Source organism: Neovison vison, chromosome 6, assembly GCF_020171115.1.
Source record: "Neovison vison isolate M4711 chromosome 6, ASM_NN_V1, whole genome shotgun sequence".
NCBI lineage: Eukaryota > Metazoa > Chordata > Mammalia > Carnivora > Mustelidae > Neogale > Neogale vison.
The window spans coordinates 49,377,034-49,401,363 of NC_058096.1; the positions used below are offsets into that span (position 1 = coordinate 49,377,034).

General features: G+C 36.0%; 1 protein-coding gene across 1 annotated transcript in view; it reads right to left on the reverse strand.

Annotated features, from left to right (window-relative positions):
* Window positions 1-23,843, reverse strand: part of IMPG2 (interphotoreceptor matrix proteoglycan 2) — an 82,312-nt gene extending 58,469 nt beyond the window's left edge. Inside the window, exons 1-4 of the mRNA XM_044251263.1 lie at window positions 23,759-23,843; window positions 23,062-23,313; window positions 11,118-11,284; window positions 7,149-7,180 (exon numbers count right to left, since the gene is read on the reverse strand). Of these exons, the coding sequence (XP_044107198.1) occupies window positions 7,149-7,180; window positions 11,118-11,284; window positions 23,062-23,313; window positions 23,759-23,843 (536 nt within the window). The remainder of the gene's footprint in view (window positions 1-7,148; window positions 7,181-11,117; window positions 11,285-23,061; window positions 23,314-23,758) is intronic.
* Between the last annotated feature and the right edge of the window lie 487 nt (window positions 23,844-24,330).

Here is a 24,330-nt window from a genome sequence, read left to right on the forward strand (position 1 = left end):
AGTTTTATTTATTTAAGCAATCTCTACACCAAACGTGGGGCTCAAACTCACGACCCCAAAATGAAGAGTCGCATGCTCTCTGACTAAGCCAGCTAGATGCCCCTTAAGAAGTTACAGAACTTGAAAATTTGTGATATGTTCTAAGGGAAAAGGGATGTTCTGTTAACATTTTACAAAGGAGTTCCATGGCGATTCCATCTGTTGGATGGTGATTACAATACTATTAAAAGTTGAAAACTATCTTCAGCTTTATACTAGTAAGCTTCCTAAGGTGATTCAATTATAGGCAAAAATATCTCTATCATAGAGGCGCATGGGTGGCTCAGTCATTTAAGTGTCTGCCTTCAGCTCAGGTCATGATCTCAGGGTCCTGGGATCCAGCCCTGCATTTCCCTCCCCTGCTCTCCATTCATTCTCTCTCCCTCTGTCTTTCTCTCTGTGTCTCTCTCAAATGAATAAATAAAAATATTTAAAAAAAAATGTCTCCACAACAGACTTGCCAATGTGCCAATGAGTCCCATCTTCAGACAACTCCTTTAAATTGCCCTATTGCTCTCTAAATTATGTCATGGTGGTGGGACAGGAGATTACTCAAAGCCACCAGATAAACAGCATAAATGTTGAAGCATCAATTTTACTTGAAGCACAGGCAGGTGAGGAATAAGTAAGAACTGATGTATAATTCAAAACATTTTTATATTAAAACAAATATGATTACATTGTGGAATTGAATATAAAGTTAAAATTAAAATTAAGATATTAAATATGGGGGCACCTGGGTGGCTCAGTGGGTTAAGCCTCTGCCTTTGGCTCAGGTCATGGTCTCAGGGTTCTGGGATTGAGCCCCGCATTGGGCTCTCTGCTCGGCGGGGAACCTGCTTCTCCCTCTCTCTCTGCCTCTCTGCCTCCTTGTAGTCTCTCTCTCTGTCAAATAAATGAATTTTTTTAAAAAAACTAAAAAAAATATATTAAATATAATAATTCAAAGATATTTTATCACTAGAACTAGACTGGGAAAGTCAACTAGGACCATGTTCCCCAAACTCCCAGGCTTTGGTAAAAAAATATTGAGAAACTGGGGCACTTGGCTGGCTCAGTTGGTAGAACATGCAACTCTTGATCTCAGGGCTGTGAATTCCAACCCCACAGTGGGTATAGAGATTACTTTAAAAATTTAAAAATCTTTAAAAAAAAGAAAAGAAAGAAAATTTGAGAAATTGAGTTTCAAAAAATCTCATAAAGATTTTTCTTCTTTTTAAAATACTATCTAGAAAGAATAACATATTAAACCCTTACACCAAAACTATCACTGTTGGTTATTTAGAAGCATTTGTAAGAAATTGTTTCTCAGTGAGCTGTCTGTCATCTAGAAAAACCCAAGGAATACGATATCTGGATAAGTCATTATGATGAGGGATGAATGGAGAAAGGGCCTAGATGATGAGAAAGCATCAAGAGACTTCTCAGATTGCAGGGAGTAGAGCTAAAATAAATAAGATTCAAATGCATTTGAGACAGATATTAACATAATTAGATCTGAAAAGAGTCTATCAGTTGTCCACAAGGCAGAATGCCTTGCCAATACTTTCATTTAATAGAGGAAAAAATAAAGTCCAAATGAATAAAGCAATTTTTCCTGGATGACACAATGATTTGATATGGCCCAAGGCCTAAAATTCCTAACCATATCTAGTTATCTTTTCAACAATAACAACAGCAAGAAGGAGTACCACTAAATTTATCATATGTCAAGCATTGTCTTAAGTGTTTCTTCTTGGTTAACTCATTTAATTCCAGCAACAATCTTAAAGGGAAAATACTATTATCCTCATTTATACGTAAGAGGAAACTAATATTAAAAGAGGTTAAGAACTTGTTCAGAGTCACACGGCTAGACAATGGAGGAGCTATGATGTAAAACAGGCCCATCAGATTCCAAAACCTCTCTCTCACTCATCTTAATTCCTCACAACATGGCCTTTACGTGAGCCATATTGACTAGAAGGGCAACCAACATGGTTTCACTTGGTTGTAATAATAATGGCCTACATAAACTTAACCTAAAAGTCAGAGTATATAAGGTCCCAGAAAAAGAAAGGGAAACCCAGTAAAAGTTGGAGAGCTCTGAAGAGCAACCAGACATAAAGAGCAAAAAAGGTCAGACAGAGGGGCTAAAGCATAACACAGTAACTAGAACAGGAAGTTGGGATGACATGGCAAAGTAACAAGACCTTACCAGGTTTCAGTCAAATTATCCCCCACATCAAGATCACATTTGTTAAATAAGTCACAGGGATAAAGATGAATAACAGTAAATATAGTCAATAATATAACAATAACTTTGTATGGTGACAGATGGTAACCACACTTATGGTGGTAAGAATTTTGTAATGTATAAAAATGTTGAATAACTATGTTATACACCTAAAACAAATATAATATTATATATCAACTATGCTTCAATTAAAAATAAAATTTTTTAATTTAAGAAGAGAATTACTGCAACTAAAAATAAGTAAATAAGTTAAATTTCAGATAATTCTCTAAGGAAGTATTCACAACAGAGAAGTTTGTTTACTTCAGCAGAACTAGATTTCACTTACTAAATTCAGAAATACATTTTAACGATGGTAAGTAGGCAATGCTCAGTAAGTAATTCAAATCTCTTGTCTAACAGTCCAATGCTTAATCCCTCATTTTCCCACTCTCCTTTCAAAAAACAGTGAAAAAAAAAAAAAAAAGCACTTAACAAGAATCCTTTCAACATGTTCTCATTAGGTATGCCTCCTGCAGGGATCCCCTAAAATGTCACAACAGAACAAGGACACAAAGTTGCATTGAGTTTGGAGACAGAAATACTACTCCATTTCTAGGCCAAACCACAAATGTGAAATTGTTCAGCTAAGACCTTTAGCTTAATACCAGCAGCGAACAACCTTCTACTTTTCCTCAGCTCGTCCAGCACATTAATTTATTCTTCACGTCTACTACCTAATCCTATCAGAATTCAGGTGAGATGGTACCAAAAGATATCAGAGACACACTGAGCATAAATTTAAAAACAAGCCAAGCATAATTTCCGATCTAGATTACTACTTCCCTTGACAATTTTCTTTACTTTGCTTTACTCTTGAATCTGTTAACTGTGATTAGCACAGGACAACAAAAGAACTCAAGGCACAGGGCCAGAAATCCTGGGTACTGGTCTCAGATGTATCATTAACTTTGTTATGCCTTAGAAAAATATCTCAGTTCCTCTGGGCCACAAGAACTCAATCTCGAAAACAAGAATACTTCCCTACACTACCAATTTCCCAAAGGTATGATGGAAACTAAATAAAATATTATATATGCAGAAGCATTATAAAAATATGAGAGGCTAAACAAATATAAGAGAAAACAGAGAGTAATGGAACAGGGACACATGTCCCAAACCGAGTAACACATCTGCTTAAAAAACACATTATTTGGCTTTGGGACAGACATCCTCAATGACAAATGTAAGTTAACTGAGGTACCAAAAAAAAAAAAAAAAAAAAAAAAAAAAGCCAAAGAACAGTCTTTACACCAAGAATATCACCAGAGACCTGATAATAAACTTGAATAATTGAGCAGAAACTCAGTTATTCATTTAACAACCTTTCAGTGAGCACATATCCCAGGTGGTGGTTTGTACTGGTTTTTGAGACTGCACAGTAAGTCCAGAAGGCATGGGGTTAAGCATGGACTGGAGTTGGAGCTGAGTGGACACACCCAGCTATAACATACTGCAAATGCTGAGAAGGGCCTTTTGTAAATAGGTAACATGAGAGAGACTTGAGTGTGTTCAAATGCTAATAAGGAGTTAGTAATAAGGAGAATAATAGAAGCTGAAGACTTAAGAAAAACAGAAACCCTGATAGGGAGATGTGTAAGAGGTAAAGTGGGATGTAAGGTCCTAAGTGAGCTGGAAAAAAATTTTTTTTTAAGACACAGGGCAAATGATTATATGGGAAGCTTAAAGTGATAGAAAACAGAGTATTTGGTCCAAATCATATGTCAGCAGGTGGGTTCGAGTTCATAAAGAAGCAGCAATTTAAATCAAGAAAAAAAAGTATGATAAGTGCAATAGTAGCCCCTCAAAGACAGCCACATCCTACTCGCCAGAACCTGTGAATATGTTAAGTTACGTACATAGGGGAATTAAGGTTGCTAATCAGTTGACCTTAAAATAGGGAATGTAACCAGGTTTATCTAGGTGGATCCAGCATAATCAGAAGATCCTTAAATGTGGAAGAAAGGTGCAGAAGAGTGTCAGAGTGATGAAATGGGAGAAAGACTTGACCAGCCATTACTAGCTTTGGAGATGGAAGGGAGTCATGACCCAAGTAATGTGGGTAGTTTCTAGAAGCTGGAAAGGCAAGAAAACAGATTCTCCCCTATATCTTCCAGAAAGGAATGCAAACCTGGCAACAGCTTAGGACCCATGTCAGATTTCTGAATGACATAACTGGGGGAAATTTGTGTTGTTTACTACGAAGTCTGTGGTAATTTGCTAGAGCAGCAATAAAACCCAACATGAGAATCTCAGAGAATACAATAGTAATCTCAAAAAAATCATAAAAATAAATTTGAATATAGAAAAATGATGGGCAAATTAAAGGTTTCAGTGGATCACTGTAATACTCAAGTGGGAGAAAGATGGGCTTAGTGAATTCTTAGGGGACTCCCAGGGTTTAGCTCCCACTGCTACCTAACCCCAGGTCACCCTTTTCAGCAACTACCACGGTCGGCAGTTCTCACCCCAGCCCAACCTGGTCTGCTTTAGTTACATGGGAAAGATGCTTTAGAGTTTAAAATTCTCAAAATTCACTTATATTTTCATGTTATTTTTATACATAATTTTCTAAGAATAGCAAATAATATTTTGAGTCCCTTATTATACCTAGTACAGACAGTGCCTTACCAATATAAGTATATAATCCAGTCAGTCCTGCTATGATGCTTATTTGTGAATTTGTTTGAATGTGATTAACACAGTAGGAGACAACTGTCCATAGTGCAAAATTTCTCCTTTTCCTATACATAATCTCACTGTGAGAAATACTAGGTAGCTACAGAAAAATGCACCCAGTTGAAGTGAGACCCACAGAAAGACACAAAACTACACATACTATACCTTAAGCCTCTTCCAGCTACCCAACTGGGTGTGTGGTAAGTGTGTGATAAGCCAACCCAACCCCATACAGTGCTGTGACCGTCCTACTTAAGGTAACCCTCCTTCCACCACTTTTTAATAACCCACAGGCTCTACACTTGCTAACATCCACCTCCCAAGTAAACTTCAGAGCTTCTTCCAGGTTTAATGCCATGAGTACAAGCTTCTTAACCATATAAGAGGTAGAAAACGTGCTATCATTTTCATTAGGTACTACCATGATGATTACTAGGAATGGTGGGACTCTCCAGAGTATTTAGTTCACTGCCTGTGTGTTGAATGGCAATCACAAGGAACTACCAAACTCTGTTTTTCAGGGGTGAAGAGTCAACACCCAAGAAACCACATGGCCCTATGTACCCCAATATTCATAGCAGCAATGGCTACAACTGCCAAACTGTGGAAAGAGCCAAGATGCCCTTCAACAAAAGAATAGATAAAGAAGATATTGCCCATATATACAATGGAATATTATGCCTCATGGCCCTATGTACCCCAATATTCATAGCAGCAATGGCCACAACTGCCAAACTATGGAAAGAGCCAAGATGCCCTTCAACAAAAGAATGGATAAAGAAGATATGGCCCATATATACAATGGAATATTATGCCTCCATCAGAAAGGATGAATATCCAACTTTTGTATCAGCACGGACAGGACTGGAGGAGATTATACTGAGTGAAATAAGTCAAGCAGAGAGAGTCAATTATCATATGGTTTCACTCTCTTGTGGAGCATAAGGAATAACATGGAGGACATTAGGAGAAGGAAAGGAAAAGTGAATTGGGGTAAATCAGAGGGGGAGATGAACCATGAGAGACTATGGACTCTGAAAAACAATCTGAGGGTTTTGAAGGGGCAGGGGATGGGAGGTCGGGGTACCAGGTGGTGGGTATTATAGAGGGCACGGATTGCATGGAGCACTGGGTGTGGTGCAAAAATAATGAACACTGTTATGCTGAAAATAAATAAAAAATAAATTTTTTTAAAAAAGAAAGAAATCACATGGCCCAACATCTAAGTGGGTGCTCAATCCCAGACCCCACCAGAGACTCAGTGATAACATTAGCTCTATGAACAAGTGAGATCACACAGAATCCCCTTCCCTCCTGTTTACTCAAGTTTGATTTGAAACCTACATATACCCTACTAGCACCCACCTGTAAACCCCAACTATGCTTTTACCTGGACTCTGCTGCCCAGTTTGGATCTCTAGACACTGACTCACCTAACTGGCTTTTCAGTATGTCTTCCTAATTTGAAGAAAAATTCTGGACTCTGACCTGGATTTTATGCCATAATAATGTTTTCTATAGAATTACCTACATACTGGCACAATCTTGATACTTTGAGTATGGATAGAATTGAAATCATTAATCCTTATACACTCAAAATCTCTCATCTTCCATGAGCTGTTTTGTACCACTATTGCTCAGGAGGCAGAAATGACCTTAATCCTAAGACTAAAGGCTAATAGGGCCAAGAATCCTAATATTGGAGGATTCACCAAGGTTGTTTTATTCCTATACTTCAAGCTCATAATCATCATTTCTCTCTAAAGTGATCCATACCACCGACCACCATTTAATAAACTATCTGCCACAAAGGTGTACCACTTTGTAACATTTTTACTCTTAGACCACAAGCCTCAACAAAAGTAGATCATTCCATATTCCACTTCCAGAAATCTGTTTTCTCACCCAAGAGAAAGGAAAAAGTCTGCCTCCCGGCAAGGTCAGAAAATAAACAAGCACAGTGGCTGTGAGGGTAGTCTTGAAAGGAAAGTGGCCTCAACATGCAGAAAAGCATTTGGGGCTAACCCACAGCCCTGGTCATTGCAGGAACTGGCAAGAAAATAGAAAGGGGCCATTAAATTTGGTGTGAATCTTGGAGTAGGCATGACATGTTTCTGTTGCCAAACATGAAATTAGGGGGGAAAAACACACTCACCTGCTTACAGTTTCCTTGGTAGATGTCAGTTTCTAAGGAAAACAAAAATAAAAATGACTCTGTGAGTTCATGACAGTTATTAAGCAGTAAACAGAATTTATTGCATAGAAAACACTAATGCCCTAACATTACGTTGTTAGTCTATAAATCTATGCTGTTATTTTCTACGGTTAGACAAATAGTTAAAGCAAGGTACTAACAATGCCAAGTTTGTTTTGGGACTATGGGAATGTCCTGGCACTCAGCCTCTGTTTATGTTTCCAAAAGTTCTTGTGCTTTTTCTTAATGGGCACAGATTAACAGACTTCACTTGTTAATCATTCCAAAAAGATCTACAAATTGGAGACTGGTAGAATTCTACTTCAACCTTCCATGGACTTAGAATCAAAGTTTTTTTATGATCTAATACATTTATAGAAAATCTTAAACCAGAATAATATAAATACGTGGATAAAATAAATGCTAAATCTGTTTATCCAGAATTCAGACAAAAAGATATATTGTACCAATAATTGGATTATTCTTCTGGGGCATTCCAAAGCAAATTGTTCCTAAGTTTCCTCTAAATTAATGGTTTTATTCTGAGACCAACATAATAAAAAGAACACTAACTTAGAAGACCTAGTTTCATTTTCTCTTGCTTCGTATAGAGGCAAAACCCAAAATCCTTCAATTTCTCATCTATAAAATGCAAAGCCTATTATTCTAAATAACTCTCATGATATTTACAAATAACCCATTGCTCTCCTTACACTACAAAGTCTCCTAGAATAATCTCAGCCACTCTAAATGCTTTCAATTACCACCTTGGACCTGGTGACTCCTACAAGCTGTGTTTATAACCCAGACCACTCTCTTTGGCTTCATACCTAAATGTCAGCCAATTCACATTTCACAGGTAGTTCAAAACAACATATTCAAAAGTGAACTCAATCTCCCACCTCATCTACAAAACTGCTTCTCTCCCCGAGTTCCTGTTCTTAGTCATCCAAACTATAAACAAGGAGGTTTCCAGGCCATTCCCTTAACCTCTCCTACTCCCATCCAACCTATCAGAGTCCTGCTAATCTTTTTCCCTATTTGTATCCCTCATGCTTCCTGTATCTCGTGTCTAGCTAGGACCCTCAATTCCCCAGGCATGGAGTAGTAAGGGTAGTAACTAGTCCCCCTGGTCCCTCTAATCCATCCTGTGGTGTATAGAAACCATAATGACCTTTTTAAAATTCAAAACTGTCAAGTCAGCCTGTGACTCACCAACTTACAATCCCTCAATGATTTCCTATCATCCACAGAGTTTTCTACTCTTCCAGTCTGATCTCCTATCACTTCTAATCTACCCTTCTGGTAGAGTGGCCCTCGTCATTCCCTACAAACATTTGGCTTATGCTGTCCCCTCTGCTTGAACTGTTCCTCCCAAACTCCTCCTCATTCAGCTAACTTGTACTTGTTATTTAAGACTCAATTCAGGTGACATATCACCCACTTTGTTTGCATGTTTTATTACATAGTCATTGAAAGTATACTTCCAATGCATTCTAATCTTCCCTTCTGAAAAGTTCCACTTGTGAAAAATACCTTCCAATGTAACATCACGTGCTCATGTATGGTAATACTAACTTTATATCCTATGTATTTGCTGCTCTATCAACTGGTCCTATAGCCTGGGCACAGTTGAGATGGCAATAGTAATATAAGTGTAAATGTGTGTGTGTGTGTGTGTGTGTATTTTTTTACTGAACAGCTATTCCATATTAGCAAATTTGCCAATATTCCATATGACCAAATTTAGCAGTTTGCAAAACTGGTAATTACTGAGAAGGGAGGCCCAATGGTAAACAGAAAAAATATAAACATTTTTAAAAAGAGAAGCAGGTCTGAATTTAAGCTCCAGCCCATCCGGTTTTGCAATCTAGAATAAGGAATAACTCTGATGCTTAATGTGCTTATCTATAAATTGAGGATATTAGTACCTCCTTGTAGGGTTGTTGTTTATTAAATATAATGTTTTAATGGGCTTAATATGTGGCCTGGTACATGGTATATACTAAGCAACTGGTAGCTATTCTCATAATTATTAATATTGAACATTTCAAAATGTGACAGAGGACTCTCTCTCTCAAGTAAATAAGTAAATAAAAATATATTTTTTTAAATGTGACAGAATTGAGGAGCCTGGGCAGCTCAGTCAGTTAAGTGTCTGTCTTTAGCTCATGCTCCCTGGGGTCCTGAGATGGAGGCCTGCATCGGAGTCCCTGCTCAGCAAGGAGACTGCTCCACCCTCTTCCTCTGCCTCCTTCCCTGGCTTTTGTGCGCTCTCTCTCTCTTTCTCTCTTGCTTTTGCTCACTCTCAAATAAGTAAATAAAATCTTTTTTAAAAAAGTAAATAAATCTTAAAAATTTTTAATGTGACAGAAGAAAAAAATGTAACACCTTGACTTAAAATGTGAGGTACCATGATTAAAAGTTGAATGTATTTTAAAACCCACAAAAACCTGCACAACTTTGAAATGTTTATAACCCTGCAAAATTTGTCTTGGGTCCACCCATATTTATCAGACCATATTTCTGTTCCCAATTTGCTTCTAGTTAATGAGATCATCCCAATTTAGGGCCAAATGCTGAAAGAATGTCTCTACTAAAAATAAAATTCTTAAAGTAAAAAGAATCAGATGATATATTGTATTACTTTAAGATGTTCTAATCCAATTTTACTAGACTCGAAATAAAAGCTCAGAGTTATCCGGTCAATAATTCTTTCTTCAGTCTCTCTAAGGTATATAATACTTAAAGCAAGTATTTAAGATAACATTTGTAAAAATTTCTAATTATTTGCAACAAATGGGAAAAAGACATTGCAATTAGTGCTTATACACTTTTATTTCAACAAATATCTATCGCATATTTATTTTATCACAGGAATGCAAAATGACAAATAATGACACAATCCTTGCTCTTCAGCTCATAGTCTAGTAGAAGAAATCACACATATAACTAATAATAATAAAATGCAAGTGGTACAACATTAAGGAATTATGGGAGCTCAAAGAATTATGGGAGTTAAATCTATGAGACTGGGGGTTAATTCCTCATAAGGCAGGTTATATCTCAACTGAGGACAGGTAGGACTCAAACTGATGGACAAGGATAGATATAGGGCATATCAGCCTGAATGAGCAACTTACCACATATATCTAACCAGCTTCATTTTCTTATGAATACATGCATGCTATATGAAAAGGGGACGGTGAGAGGCACCTGGGTGGCTCTTTCAGTTAAGTGTCTGTCTCTTGATTTTGGCTCAGATCATGATCTCGGGATCGTGAGATCGAGCCCAAGTGGTGTTCCACACTCAGTGAGAAGTCTGCTTGGGATTCCCTCCCTCTTCCTCTGCCCCTCCTCCCACTTGTGCTCTCTCTCTCTAAAATAAGTAAATCATTTTAAAAAGAGAGAAAGAAGGAGAGTGTTGGCAGGCAGGTTATTTGTCTATATGCATGCTTATTTATCCTTTGCTAAGAATAAACTAAGTCTAAAAGAAGGAGAACAAGTAAGCAAGCTCACTAATTAGAATTATATTTATATTTAATATTTACTTAACAAACTACAACTTCTATCCTAACTAGGGTCATTGGTAGGTACTCCAAATTGATAGTGTGCAAAATTTTGTCAAGAATGCTAGACTCTTATAGATTTATATTCTTAGCCTAAACCATTGCTGAATATTATTTCCAAATATTTACATTTATAAACATAAGCCTGAGGCTCTTACTGGGTTAACAATGTTTGCTATAACAGCCAGAACTAGGGATATAAAGACTAGGCTATGCTCTATGACAGCTCACTCAAATAGCCTAGTTCAACAACAAAAAGTAAAGTAGGGATTTGGCATTTGCTCTTTCTACCTTCAGACTTTAACTGTGTATAAGTGCTCCTACAATAGCCCAGCTATTCTTCCCTTGTTAGTACCCTTACCTTCATAATTAAACTTTTATGTTCCACGGACTGACTAAAATTTGTGCCCATGTCAAATATAGTTGTGGTTCCATCCTCACACAAATTCATCCAGTAATGATATTCCTCACGCCCAGGCAGTCGATCCCAAAATGTCCTGAAGGCTTCCCAAACAGCTTCCTGACATACTGGAAAACAGATAGAGAAGTACTTTATGGAAAATCAATGCACTTTAAGGTTCTCACAACAATCATGAATCTGTTTATTCAGATTCCCAAGACATTTGTCCATACTGTGCTTTCTGGAGGAGCATGGGAATGATTCTCAGCCAAAGCTCTTCTGTTGATACATGTCCAGTTTAAACTTTTCAGATATGAAGAGAATTTGGACTCCCCACTCCTTTCCCTTACAAATAGGCTCACATCAAATAGGCAGGGTATTTTTCCCATCTTTCAAAAAAAAAATCCATGTTTATGTTTTATAAAAGTGGAACAGATATTGAGAATACTTCAATAGGTGGAAGAATAAATAAGATCCATATGATGGAATATTATTCAGTGACAAAAAGAAATGAGGCTCCAAGCAATGAAAAGACACAGTGAATTCTTAAAAACATATTTCTAAGTAAAGGAAGCCAATCTGAAAAAGCTATATACTATATGATTCCAATGATATGATAGTCTGGAAAAGGCAAAATTATGAAAATTGTGAAAAGATCAGTGGTTCCCAGGATTGTGGAGAGAGCGAGATAAAGACATGGAGCACAGTGATTTTTTGGGGGGCAAGAAAACCACTCTGTAGGACACTGTAATAGTGGATATATGTCATTATACATTTCTCAAAACCCACCAACTGTACAACACAATCAGCATAAACTGCACATAAACTACGAGCTTCAGTTAAGAATGATGTGTCAAGGGCACCTGGGTGGCTCAGTTGGTTAAGCAACTGCCTTCACCTCAGGTCATGATCCTGGAGTCCTGGGATCAATTCTCACATCAAGGCCACTTCTCAGCAGAAAGTCTGCTTTTTCTGCTGACCTCTCTCCTCTCATGCATGCGCTCTTTCTCTCTCTCTCTTTCTCTCTCTCTCTCAAATAAATAAAAAGTCTTAAAAAAAAAAAAAAGAATGATGTGTCAAGGGTCTCCTGGGTGGCTCAGTCAGTTAAGTGTCTGCCTTCAGCTCAGGTCATGATCCCAGCGTCCTGGGATGGAGCCTCCCATGAGGCTCCTTGGTTGGTGGGGAGCCTGTTCTCCCTCTCCTCCCTGCTTGTGTTCCCTCTCACTATCTCTGTCTCTCTCTCTTTCTCAAATAAATAAATAAAATCTTAAAAAAAAAAAGAAGAAGAAGAATGGGTCGATATTGGCTCATCAATTGTAATAAATGTACTACACTAAATGTGTGTGTGGAAGAGTAACAGTATAGGTAACTCTATGGACTTTAAGCTGAATTTTTCTGTAAACCTGAAACTTCTTTAAAAGTTAAAATCTGGGGTGCCTGGGTGGCTCAGTGGGTTAAGCCTCTGCCTTCGGCTCAGGTCATGATCGAGCCCCACATCGGGCTCTCTGCACAGTGGAGAACCTGCTTCCCCCTCTCTCTCTGCCTGCCTCTCTGCCAACTTGTGATCACTGTTGAATAAAAAAACAAAAATCTTAAAAAAAAAAAAAAGTTAAAATCTATTTAAAAAAAAAGTCGGAGCAGAGAATAAACTGGTGATTGCCAGAGGGGTTGGGGATGAGGGGATGAATAAAATGGGTAAAGGGTAGTGAGACATACAGGGTTCCAGTTATGGGATGAATAAGTCACAGGAATAAAAGGAACAGTATAAGGAACACAGCCAATGGTATTGTAATAGCATTGTATGGTAACAAATGGTAGTCACACTTATAGTGAGCACAGCATAATGCAGAAACTTGTCTAATCACTATGTTGTACACCTGAAACTAATGTAACATTGTACGTCAATTATACTATAAAGAAATTTTTTTAAAGATAAGAGAACTAAAAAAATTAAAATGATCTTCCAGAGAAAGGTACTGCTATATTAAAATAAAAAATAATTCAATCTATCTGCTAACTTATTCCAAAGGATCAAATCTGAAAGGATGCTAAACAGGTTGTCTGCACATTTTGTATAGAACTAAGTGTATTGCTATCCTGCAGTCATTTCATTGGCTAAATGCCAGACACTGTGGACAACAGACAGACTGAGATGGGAGGGAAGAGGAACAGAGTGCTGAGGGAGAAAGATCGATGCAAATGCATAGAGATCAAGACCGTTATTTTTCTTTCCAAGAAAACTGTAGGCGTACCCAGTAGCATATTAAGGTAAAGCCCCTGAACTCAGAGAGTCAGAAAGTCTAACTGAATTCTAGCACTAGCCGCACCATGTACTAACTTCATAACCAGGGGTAACTTACCTAGCCATTTAAGGCTTCAATGTACTCATCTCTCTTATTTAACTAGATGAATCATTACTGCCTTACCTATCTACCTGTCAGAGTTTTATAAAGTCCTTAGTGCTACATGAATATTAGTGTTATCATCATAATGGATGCTGTTTGTCTCATATTTTTTTGATAGAAGAAGATAGTCTAAGCCAAAAAAATAATTACACTTTAACAGAGAGGAAAATATATGAATATTTAAAGTTCCTCTAACAGTTGATTTTTTAGGGTTAAAATGAAACTTTGTTTGCAAACTTAGTTTTCTCTTTCAGTAAACTAACTGAAAACTGCATCCTTATAACTGCTTTTCAGAACTTCTGATATTACAGAATTCAGAAGAATCCAGCCAAGGTTGACTGAGGAAGAGCTGACCACCTGTCGATTCAGAATTCTTCCTCACTTCTTAAAAATTTCACATGAAAATTTAGCGCCCACCAGAAGACAATGCAAAGGTGAATGTCTCAATTGGCAAAATAAATAAATTTTTTGTTCTCACAAAAAATGAATGTCTAAAAGGTCTAGTTATGAAAAAAGTGATACAAAGAAATTATTAAAAATATTATAAGACTGAGTGTATATCTATAAAGAAAAATAAATCTCAATAATTTATTTACAATATACACAAAAAATAATTTGAAATATGAAAGCTATATTACAAAGTTCCTAAAAGAAAACACAGAAGAATATGTATAACTTGACGATAGGCAAAGATTTTATAGACAGGACAGAGAAAGCAACAACTACAAAAGGAAAAAAAAAGAAATTAGAATTTATCAAAACAACTACTCATCAAAGATACTATTAATAAAAAATAGATAGTCAGGGGTGACTGGGTGGCTCAGTCATTAAGCATCTGCCTTCAGCTCAAGTCATGATCCCAGGGTCCTGGGAATGAGCCCTGCTCAGCAAGAAGCCAGCTTCTCCCTCTCCCTCTGCTTGTGTCCCCTCTCTCGCTGTGTCTCTCCCTATCAAATAAACATACAAAATCTTTAAAGAAGAGAAATGGATAGGCAAGCCATACCTCTGGCAGAAAATATTCAAAATATATATATCTCCCACAGAACCAGTATTTAGGATATTTAAAGAATTTCTACAACTCTAATAAAAAGGCAAACAATCTAATTTTCAAAACATGTAAAAGACTGGAACAAACATTTTACAAAGGAAATATATGTATATGTGAAAAAGCGCTATCATTCACTTTCAGAAAAATGCAAATTAAAGCATCCACACATGAATCACTAACATTAAGATGGTAGTATCACTGAACTGATCTACAGATCTAAAGCGATCCTATCTGAACACAAGTTGACTTCTTTATAGAAATTGACAAGCTAATTCTAAAATTCATATAGAATTACAATAAACCTAGAATAACTAAAATAATTTTGAAAAAGAACAAATAGATAAACTGGACTTTATCAAAATCAAAAACTTTAGTGCATAGAAGACACCATCAAGAAAGTGAAAAGAGAAACCACAGAATAAGAAAAAATACTTTCAAATTATTTACCTGATAAGAAACCTGTATCTAGAATATATAAAGAATGGTTACAACTCAATAATTTTTTAAAAACTGAAAAAAGGGAAGGATTCAAAGATATTTTTCAAAAAAAGATATTCAAATGACAAAAGCAAATAAAATGATGTTTAATGTTACTAATCATTAAAGAAATGCAAATCAAAACCAGGGAATACTATTTCACACATACTAGGATGGTGATTTTTTTTTTTAAAGGAAAATCATAGTGCTAGCAAAGATAGAGAAATAAGAATCTCACACATCACCGTTAGGAAATTGAGATGATACAGCTACTTTACAAAGTATTACCTGTGAGTTCCTCATACAGTTAAACATAAAGTTACCATATAACCCAGAAATTCTACTCATAAGTATACACTTAAATAACTGAAAACATCCCAAATGCCCAACAACTGACAAATGGATAAATGAAATATGGTATAGCCATATAAGGAAATACTATTATTTGGCCGTAAAAAATAAACTAGTAATGTATGCTACAACATGAATGAATGTTGAAAACATTATGCAAAGTGAAAGAAGTCAGTCACAAAAGACCACATATTATATTATCACGTTTATCTGACATATCCTTAATAGATAACTCTATAGAAATAAAAAGCGGATTTGTGGTTGCTTAGACCTCAGGAGAGGGACAGAGGAAATAAAGGATTAGAGAGTGATGACTAAAGGGTATGAGGTTTCTTTCTGAGGTGATGAAAGGTTCTTAAACTCAGTGTAATAATGGTTGCACATTTCTGTGAATATACTAGAAAACCATTGAATTCTTTACATTAAATGGATGAATTGTATGGTATGTGAATTATGTCTCAATAAAATTATAAAAGTAATTCTTTCCAGAAAAGTAATATATCCTTAATTTATCCAATGGCTTTCCATTTGTGAGCTATCTGACAAGAATGTCCAATTAACAAACATTAAATACAGAATTCAGAACATGTACATTTAAATAGAGGAGGAGAACTGGGTGAGGACAGGGTTGGGAGGTAGCCTGGAGCCCTCATGCAGCTTAAAGAGAGAGAAAACCTACACAGGACACTGCAGCCAGCAGAGTGAAGGGTAAAATCAGCACATCCCAGGAAAAGAGGTACTAAGAAGGGCAAAACTTTACCAGAGACAATTGCCACACACTTTGCTATGGCCTAGAAGTAGATCTGTTCTGAAATGCCAACCGTGTCAAACAATTTTCATATCCTCTTTAGTGACTGTTAAAGATTTTTGAGAAAACAGGTGATCTACAAATGCCTCTCTTGTGGCAGAGAAAGCCTTCCCTGCAAACTGCTGGAGGAAGGCAAAATGTAATGGCAATACTCTGAAGAAAGAAATGCTTGCATTTAGTATATGTGCTGCCGAAGCGAGCACAAGAAATGCTTGCATTTAATCTGTCTTTAATCCTGTTACTAGGACTCAGGCTGTGCATGTTACCCAGTACGTAGAAATCCAGTATGGAACAAAGTCTTTCTTTAAGGTATTTTCCTCTCAAAATCATGGTGTCCAAAGCATATGGAACATTTTGGTGCAATAAGGCAAGAAATAAAAGGCATATAAATTGGAAGATAAGAAGTAAAATTATATTTATTTGCAAATAAAATAATAATCTATGTAGAAAACCTTAAGGAATACACAAAAACTACTAGAGCTAATAAGTGAATTTAGCAAGTTACAGAATAAAAGATCAATATACAAAAAGTGGTTGTATGCCTATATACTAGCAAGGAACAATCAGAAACTAAAATAACATTAACAATGGCATGAAAAAAGTAAACTAAATCTGATAAAAAGGATGTGTAAGACCAATACACTGAAAATTATAAAAAGCTGCCAGGAGAAATTGAAGAAGACCTAAATTAATGGAGAGATATATCATGTTCATAGATCAGAAGACTCATTATTGTTAAGATGACAATTCTTTCCAAATTGACTAACAGATTCAACTCAATTCCAATCAAAATTCCAGCAGCCCTTTTGTATAAGTTGGAAAGTTCATTCTAATATTTATATGAAAAACAAAGGACCTCACATCACCAAGCAAATCTGAAAAAAAAAGAACAAAGTTGAAGAACTTTCCCTATTAAAAGCTTATTATAATCAAGACAGTAAGGTATTGGCATAAAAATAGACAAAGAGATCAGTGGAAAAGAATGAAGACTATAGAGGTAGACCCACTATAGACAGAAGATTGATTTCCAACAAATGTGCAAAGGCAAGAAAGGATACATTTTTTATTGCCTCATGTTTGTATTTATTTATGTATTTTTTGCATTTTGTTTTTTATTTTTCATTATGTTCAGTTAGCCAACATATAGTACATCCTAAATTTTTGTTGTAGTGTTCAATGATTCATTAGTTGCCTAAAACACCCAGGGCTCATCCCAACACTTGGGTAATTTTTTTTTAAGATTTTATTTATTTATTTAGAGAGAGCACATGAGCAGGGGGAGGGGCAGAGGGAAAGGGAGAGAGAGACTCTCAAGCAGACTCCATGCCAATCATGGAGCCAGAGTGGGGCTCAATTCCATGAAACTGAAATCATGACCCGAGCTTAAATCGAATCAGATGCTTACCTGAGCCACGCAGGTGCCCCAAGGATAATCTTTTTAAACAAGTGCTGCTGGAACAACTGGCTTTGCATATGCAAAATTTTAACTTTGACCCATATACACCATATATAAAAATTAACTCAAAGTAGATCATAGGGACGCCTGGGTGGCTCAGTTGGTTGGACGACTGCCTTCGGCTCAGGGCGTGATCCTGGAGTCCCGGGATCGAGTCCCGCATCAGGCTCCCAGCTCCATGGGGAGTCTGCTTTGCTCTCTGACCTTCTCCTCGCTCGTGCTCTCTCTCACTGTCTCTCTCTCTCAAATAAATAAATAAAATCTTTAAAAAAAAAAAAAAAAAGTAGATCATAGACCTAAATACAAAACCTAAAAATTATAAAATTTCTATAGGGAAAGATAGGAGAAAATACTTGTCACTTTGGGTTAAGCAAACTTAGATATAACACCGAAGGCAAGGATAATCCAAAAAAAAAAAAAGATAAATTGAACTTCATCAAAATTTAAAATTTTTCTTTGTCAAGAGACATTATTAAGAAAAAAAAAAACACACATTGGGTGAAACTGTATGCAAACCATATATCTGACAAAGAACTTGTATTTGGAATACATTAAGAGCTCTTACAATTCTATAAGACAATTGACCCAATCATTTGGGTTGTCACCAAAAAAGATACACAAATGGTGAATGAGTACATGAAAAAGGTGCTCAACATCATTAGCCATTAAAAAAATGCATATTAAAACCACAGTAAGAGATCACTTCATATTCACTAATTTGGTTACAGTTCAAAAAGACTGACTAGGGGCGCCTGGGTGGCTCAGTGGGTTAAAGCCTCTGCCTTTGGCTCAGGTCATGATCCCAGGGTCCGGGGATCGAGCCCCACATCAGGATCTCTGCTCAGCAGGGAGCCTGCTTCCCTTCCTCTCTCTGCCTGCCTCTACTTGTAATCTCTGTCTGTCAAATAAATAAATAAAATCTTAAAAAAAAAAAAAGACTGACTATACCGAGTATTGCAAGAATGTGGAAAACTGGAAATCTATTACATATTATGTGGTACAGCCACATTGGAAAACATTTTAGAAATGTCACAAAAAGCTAAACATATAAGGCCCAGCCATTCCACTCCTGTTAACCAATAGAAAGAAAACATATGTTCACACAAAAACTTAAAAACAAATGTTCATAACAGCTTTCTTTATAATCACCATTAGCTGAAAACAACTGAACTATCCCAAAATGTGATATATCCCTAAAACAGAAGACTACTCAACAATAAAAGGTAACAAACTACTGATACACAAAAAGAATCATAGATGAGTCTCAAAATAATTACACTGAGCCAGATAAAAAAGTGTACATATTGATTACAATCATATATAAAAGTGTGGAAAATGCTAACAATTCATAGTGATAAAAATCAGATTAGCGATTGCCTCAGTACCAGGATAAAGGGAAGTGCTAAGGAAGGGAGAGATTACAAAGGCAAATGAGAAAATATTTGGAGGTAACTGATAAATTCATTTTCTTAACTGCAAGATGATTTCAAGGGTAAATACATTTTTCAAAATTAATCAAATAGTATAATTTAAATACACAGCTCATAATCCTTCAATGTATACATTAATAAAGCTGTATTTTAAAGCTGCAACTACAAGTGGAATTTTTTAAATGTGAGGATACTACTAACTGCATTCAATTCGAAGTACCCTCCATGTCTGTTTAATTTTACAAATCATTAGGTTAAATGCAGTTGCTTCTTGCTATGAAGAACTTTGTAACAAACTTGAAAAATATCTTCATTTTTCAAAGATATTTTTCAAGTTTGTTACACCAACTAGCAACTGAAGCCAGACAGTCTATGAAGGAAAACCATTAAATTGAATTAGCTTAGTTGGACATTGAATGATCTCTCCCTCTAAGTTCCAAACATTTTGTTCCGAGTGCATAATCTCAATTATATCTATAAAACCTCTTTACAACCTATGCTGAAATATTCATTTTTCCTAATTTTCAAAAACACATTTACTCTTTACAAATGACAGTAATAACTGTACCAACATTGGTACCATCTTGATCTGCTTGTGCCAACGCTTTCAGCTCTGTGAGGTCCCTTTCCAATGATTCCATTCATAGGATCTGTATTTGAAAATCAATTATTTAGGAATGCTTTTCATTTTGTTGGCTTCTTTTTCAATAGTATCTCTTAAATTTATATACATAAGAAATTAAAAGATATAATCACAATTATTCTTCTTTTTTGCTGATTTGTTCCTATTTTTCATTTTATTTCATTTAAATTCAATTAATTAACATATACTCTATTAATAGTTTCAGGGTAGAGTTCAGTGATTCATCAGCTGTATATAACACCCAGCGCTCATTATATCAAGTACCTTCCTTAATGCCCATCACCCAGTTATACCATCCCCCACTCACCTCCCTTCCAGCAACCCTCACTTTGTTTCCTATAGTTAAGAGTCTCTTATAGTTTGTCTCCTCTCTGATTTCATCTTTTATTTTTCCTGTCCTTCCCCTATGGTCCTCTGTTTTGTTTCTTAAATTGCACATATGAGTGAAATCATATAACTGTCTTTCTCTAACTTATTTCACTCCCTTAAGACTCTCTAGTTCCATCTACATTATTGTAAATAGTAAGATTTCATTTTTTGATGGCTGAGCAATATTACAGTGTGTGTGTGTGTGTGTGTGTGTGTGTGTGTATCACATCTTCTTTATCCATTCATCTGTCCATGGACATCTGGGCTCTTTCCATAGTTTGGCTATTGTGGACATTGCTACTATAAACACTGGGGTGCAGGTGCCCCTTTGGATCACTTTGTTTGTACCCTATACCTAGCAGTACAAATTCTGGGTCCTAGGTTATCTCTATTTTTAACTTTTTGAGGAACCTCCATACTCTTTTCCAGAGAGGTTGTACCAGCTTGCATTCCCACCAGCAGTGTAAGAGGGTTCCCCTTCTCCACATCCTTGCCAACATTTGTTGTTTCCTGACTTGATATAACCACATTTCTTTTTTTTTTAAGTGGTTATATCAAGATTTTATTTATATATTTATTTATCGAGCTATCTATTAGAGACAGAGCACACTAGCAGGTGGAGTGGCAGGCAGAGGGAGAAGCAGAACAAGGAGCCTGATGTGGGACTTGATCCCAGGATCCCAGGGTCATGGTCTGAGCTGAAGGCAGACACTTAACCAACTGAGCCACCCAGGCATCCCCATAACCACATTTCTTAAGTGGTTATTTCCTCTTCACTATTTAACCAACAGCTATATAGATATTCTGATCTATTTATTTTAAAAGTAAAAATCCAGGTAGTAGAAATAATATTTTGTTAAGTTATAAACTGTCATTCTTACTCATCTTCAGTCCTTTCTTCTCTTTCCACACTCTTTAGAATTTGCCACTTCTGGCACATACCCCATACACAAAGGCTCAGTCAATAGATTTCCATTAAAAAGGTAAAAGAAAATCTTATTACTTAGTAATGTTTGATAGTACCAAAATAAAATTAAGAAATATAAATACCTGCTTTTAAAAAAGGTGTTAATAGAGTGCCACTTTAATAAAAAAAATTAAATATATAAATATATGTAATATCTGGTATTAATTTTTTATTTTAAAAACAATTGCTTAGACAGTATTATGCTAAGTGAAATGAGTCAGTCAGACAAAGATAAATACTGCATGGTATCACTCATATGTGGAATTTAAGGAACAAAACAAATGAGCAAAGGTTAAAATAGAAAAAGGCCAACCAAGAAAGACTTTTTTTTTTTTTTTTTTAAAGATTTCATCCGGGACGCCTGGGTGGCTCAGTTGGTTAAGCAGCTGCCTTCGGCTCAGGTCATGATCCCAGCGTCCTGGGATTGAGTCCCACATCGGGCTCCTTGCTCCGCAGGGAGCCTGCTTCTCCCTCTGACTCTGCCTGCCTCTCTGCCTGTGCGCGTGCGCTCTCTCTCTCTCTCTCTCTCTCTGACAAATAAATTCTATAATTTTTATTTTATAAAATGAAGGGCTGCTGGAGGGGAAGGGGGGGGATGAGTTAAATATGTGTTGGTGATTAAGGACTGCACTTGTTCTGATGAGCACCAGGTGCTGTATATAAATGTTGAATCCCTCAAGTTGCGTACTTGAAACTAATATTGCACTGTATTTGACTAACTGGAATTTAAATAAAAACAAAAAATACTTTCTTTGAAAAAATATATAAAAATAAAAAGACTTAAGGTTTGGTGAGGGAGGAGAAGTGAAAGGACAAGAGAGAGGAAAGTAAAAAAGAAGATAAAGCAGCAGCTTAGACTGAAGGTCCATATACCCAGAGCATGAAAAATATGTGTTCAATAAACATTTGTTGAATAAATACATAAATGAGCAAGCAATTTCCCTGCTGTCTAATCATCTACCTCTACTTTAGTTCGCTAGCATCACACCCATCTTATGGCTCTTTATTGTCTCCTGAGCAGCAAAAAGTATGAGATTCCCTCGAAACTCAGAGACATACTATGGTCAATTAAGCTATTTTGGTTAGTAAATTCAGAACTTATATACATAATAAAAAAGGATTTGATCAAAGATAATACTGTTTAGTTAAAAATAAAATCCTGGGTACAGTTAGTCAAGCATCCCACAGACTCTTTGTTTAGGCTCAGGTTGTGATCTCAGGGACCATGAGAGACTATGGACTCTGAAAAACAATCTGAGGGGTCATGAGATAGAGCCTTGCATCAGGCTCCGGCTCAGTGTGGAGTCTATTTGAGACTATCTCTCCCTCTCCCTCTGCCAGTCCTCCCCCCAACCCCTCACCCCCACCTCTGCATGCTTGCTGTCTCTATCTCTAAATAAATAAATAAATAAATAAATAAATAAACTCTTAACGATAAATAAATAAATAAAATCCTAGTTAATTGCTTTCAGGTCCATTGTGAGAAGTGCCATCATTTTAGACATGATAAGGTTTATGTATACCAACCAGAGACTTATCATGAATCTGCAGAATGTCTGCACTATAAAATATAGAAATTTATTATATTTTCATGTATATAAAGTAACTAATTATCCAAATAGGTAAGTATGCCATGGACAATACATTTTGCGGGTATATTTAAACAAATTACTGAATGATGAAGGAAAAATAATTAAATTTTCCAATAAAATAAACTGGTATTTTTGACATGCTTAAAAGGCTTTAGCCATTTCCACTCTTAAACTTTCCTCTGAATCTGTATAAATACTATACTTTCAGCAAGTCCCTTTCCCATAGTTAATACAAAGATAATATTTGGCTCAGTATGTCTAAATTATCACAGACTTTGAATTTTCACAAGATATGACACACATGTTAGAACTATGTTTGAATTGCATCATGAAGCCCCAAGGTTTAGATGCTCACTTACCTCGTACTTTAAAATATTTCACATGGCTTGCCACAACCTCGGTCACACTTTCACCCGGACAGGTTTTCACACCATTAGGAAACAGAATAGATCGCCTTCTTCTCAGCAACCACTGTTTCTCAGTTTCTCTGTGGTCCAGAGGTAGTTTCCTTTCAGTAGAAGGAGAAGTGTCTGTGGATTCTGAGTCAGTCAGGAAAAAAGAAACTGCACTCTTGGGTTCTTGGATATCTTGTAAAGACATGTAGGTTTGTGCTACAGAGTGAAAGCATAGACAAGTCTTCTGATAATGAACAAAGATACAGTATGAAAGGTAACAAATAAAAACTGACTTTTGTGCCGTATTTCAATTTTAAAGTCATGATCAGACTACAGACATGTATGCCTCAAGAGTGGAGGAGTGAGCTGTCAATTTCTTCTCCAACTAACTCCTACTCCTTTATTTCAAGATTCTTGGTTATTGAAATAACTATATATCCAATTGCAACACAAGAAATAAGAGGAAGTAAGTCCGAAGTAGAAATTACTAAAGAAAAAAACCAAAATTATTGGAGAGATTTTAAAAGTTTAAATGAAGCAATAACAAATACTAAAATAACAGCATTTGGTTCAACTTCTTACAACAGTTGTATCATATAATGTTATTTTTAAAGATATTATAATACAAATATAAGGAAAAAATATATAGATTTTTAAATACCTGTTAATGATGTAAGGTTTCCTTCTATCACGACAAATATCAAAATACCCAGAGAAATTTTCCCCAAATGAGGAAACATAATCATTTGGGCCAAAATCAAAGGAAATGAGAAGAAACCAAAATCCTTAACTTGAACACCCAAAAAGACTTGAAAGTTTCAGTAACAATTATAAGAAAGGTCTAACATTTAAGAGTTTATATTTGAGAACTGACAAACATTCCAAAACCATTATAAATTAGCTAAATAAAAACAGTTTCCTTTCAAAATACCTGTCACTTCTTTCCTGAAATAACCAGCACAGCTACAAAAGCGGAAGAGATAAGCTAATTAGAACAGATGGGAAGAGACAATTTCTTTATTCTAATCTACCCAGCTAAGCTCTTTACGGCTCTTTCTTTGCCTTTAACAAGGAGTCCACTTAAAAATACTCTTTCACGTATGATTCACGGAGTTTTACAATTTTTATGAATCTAGTGGTTGAACATGACAGATTCACAAGTTCTCTGGGTTCTTCTAGGGTCTATGATTTGTTTTGTTTTGTTTTTTTAAGATTCATTTATTTATTTATTTT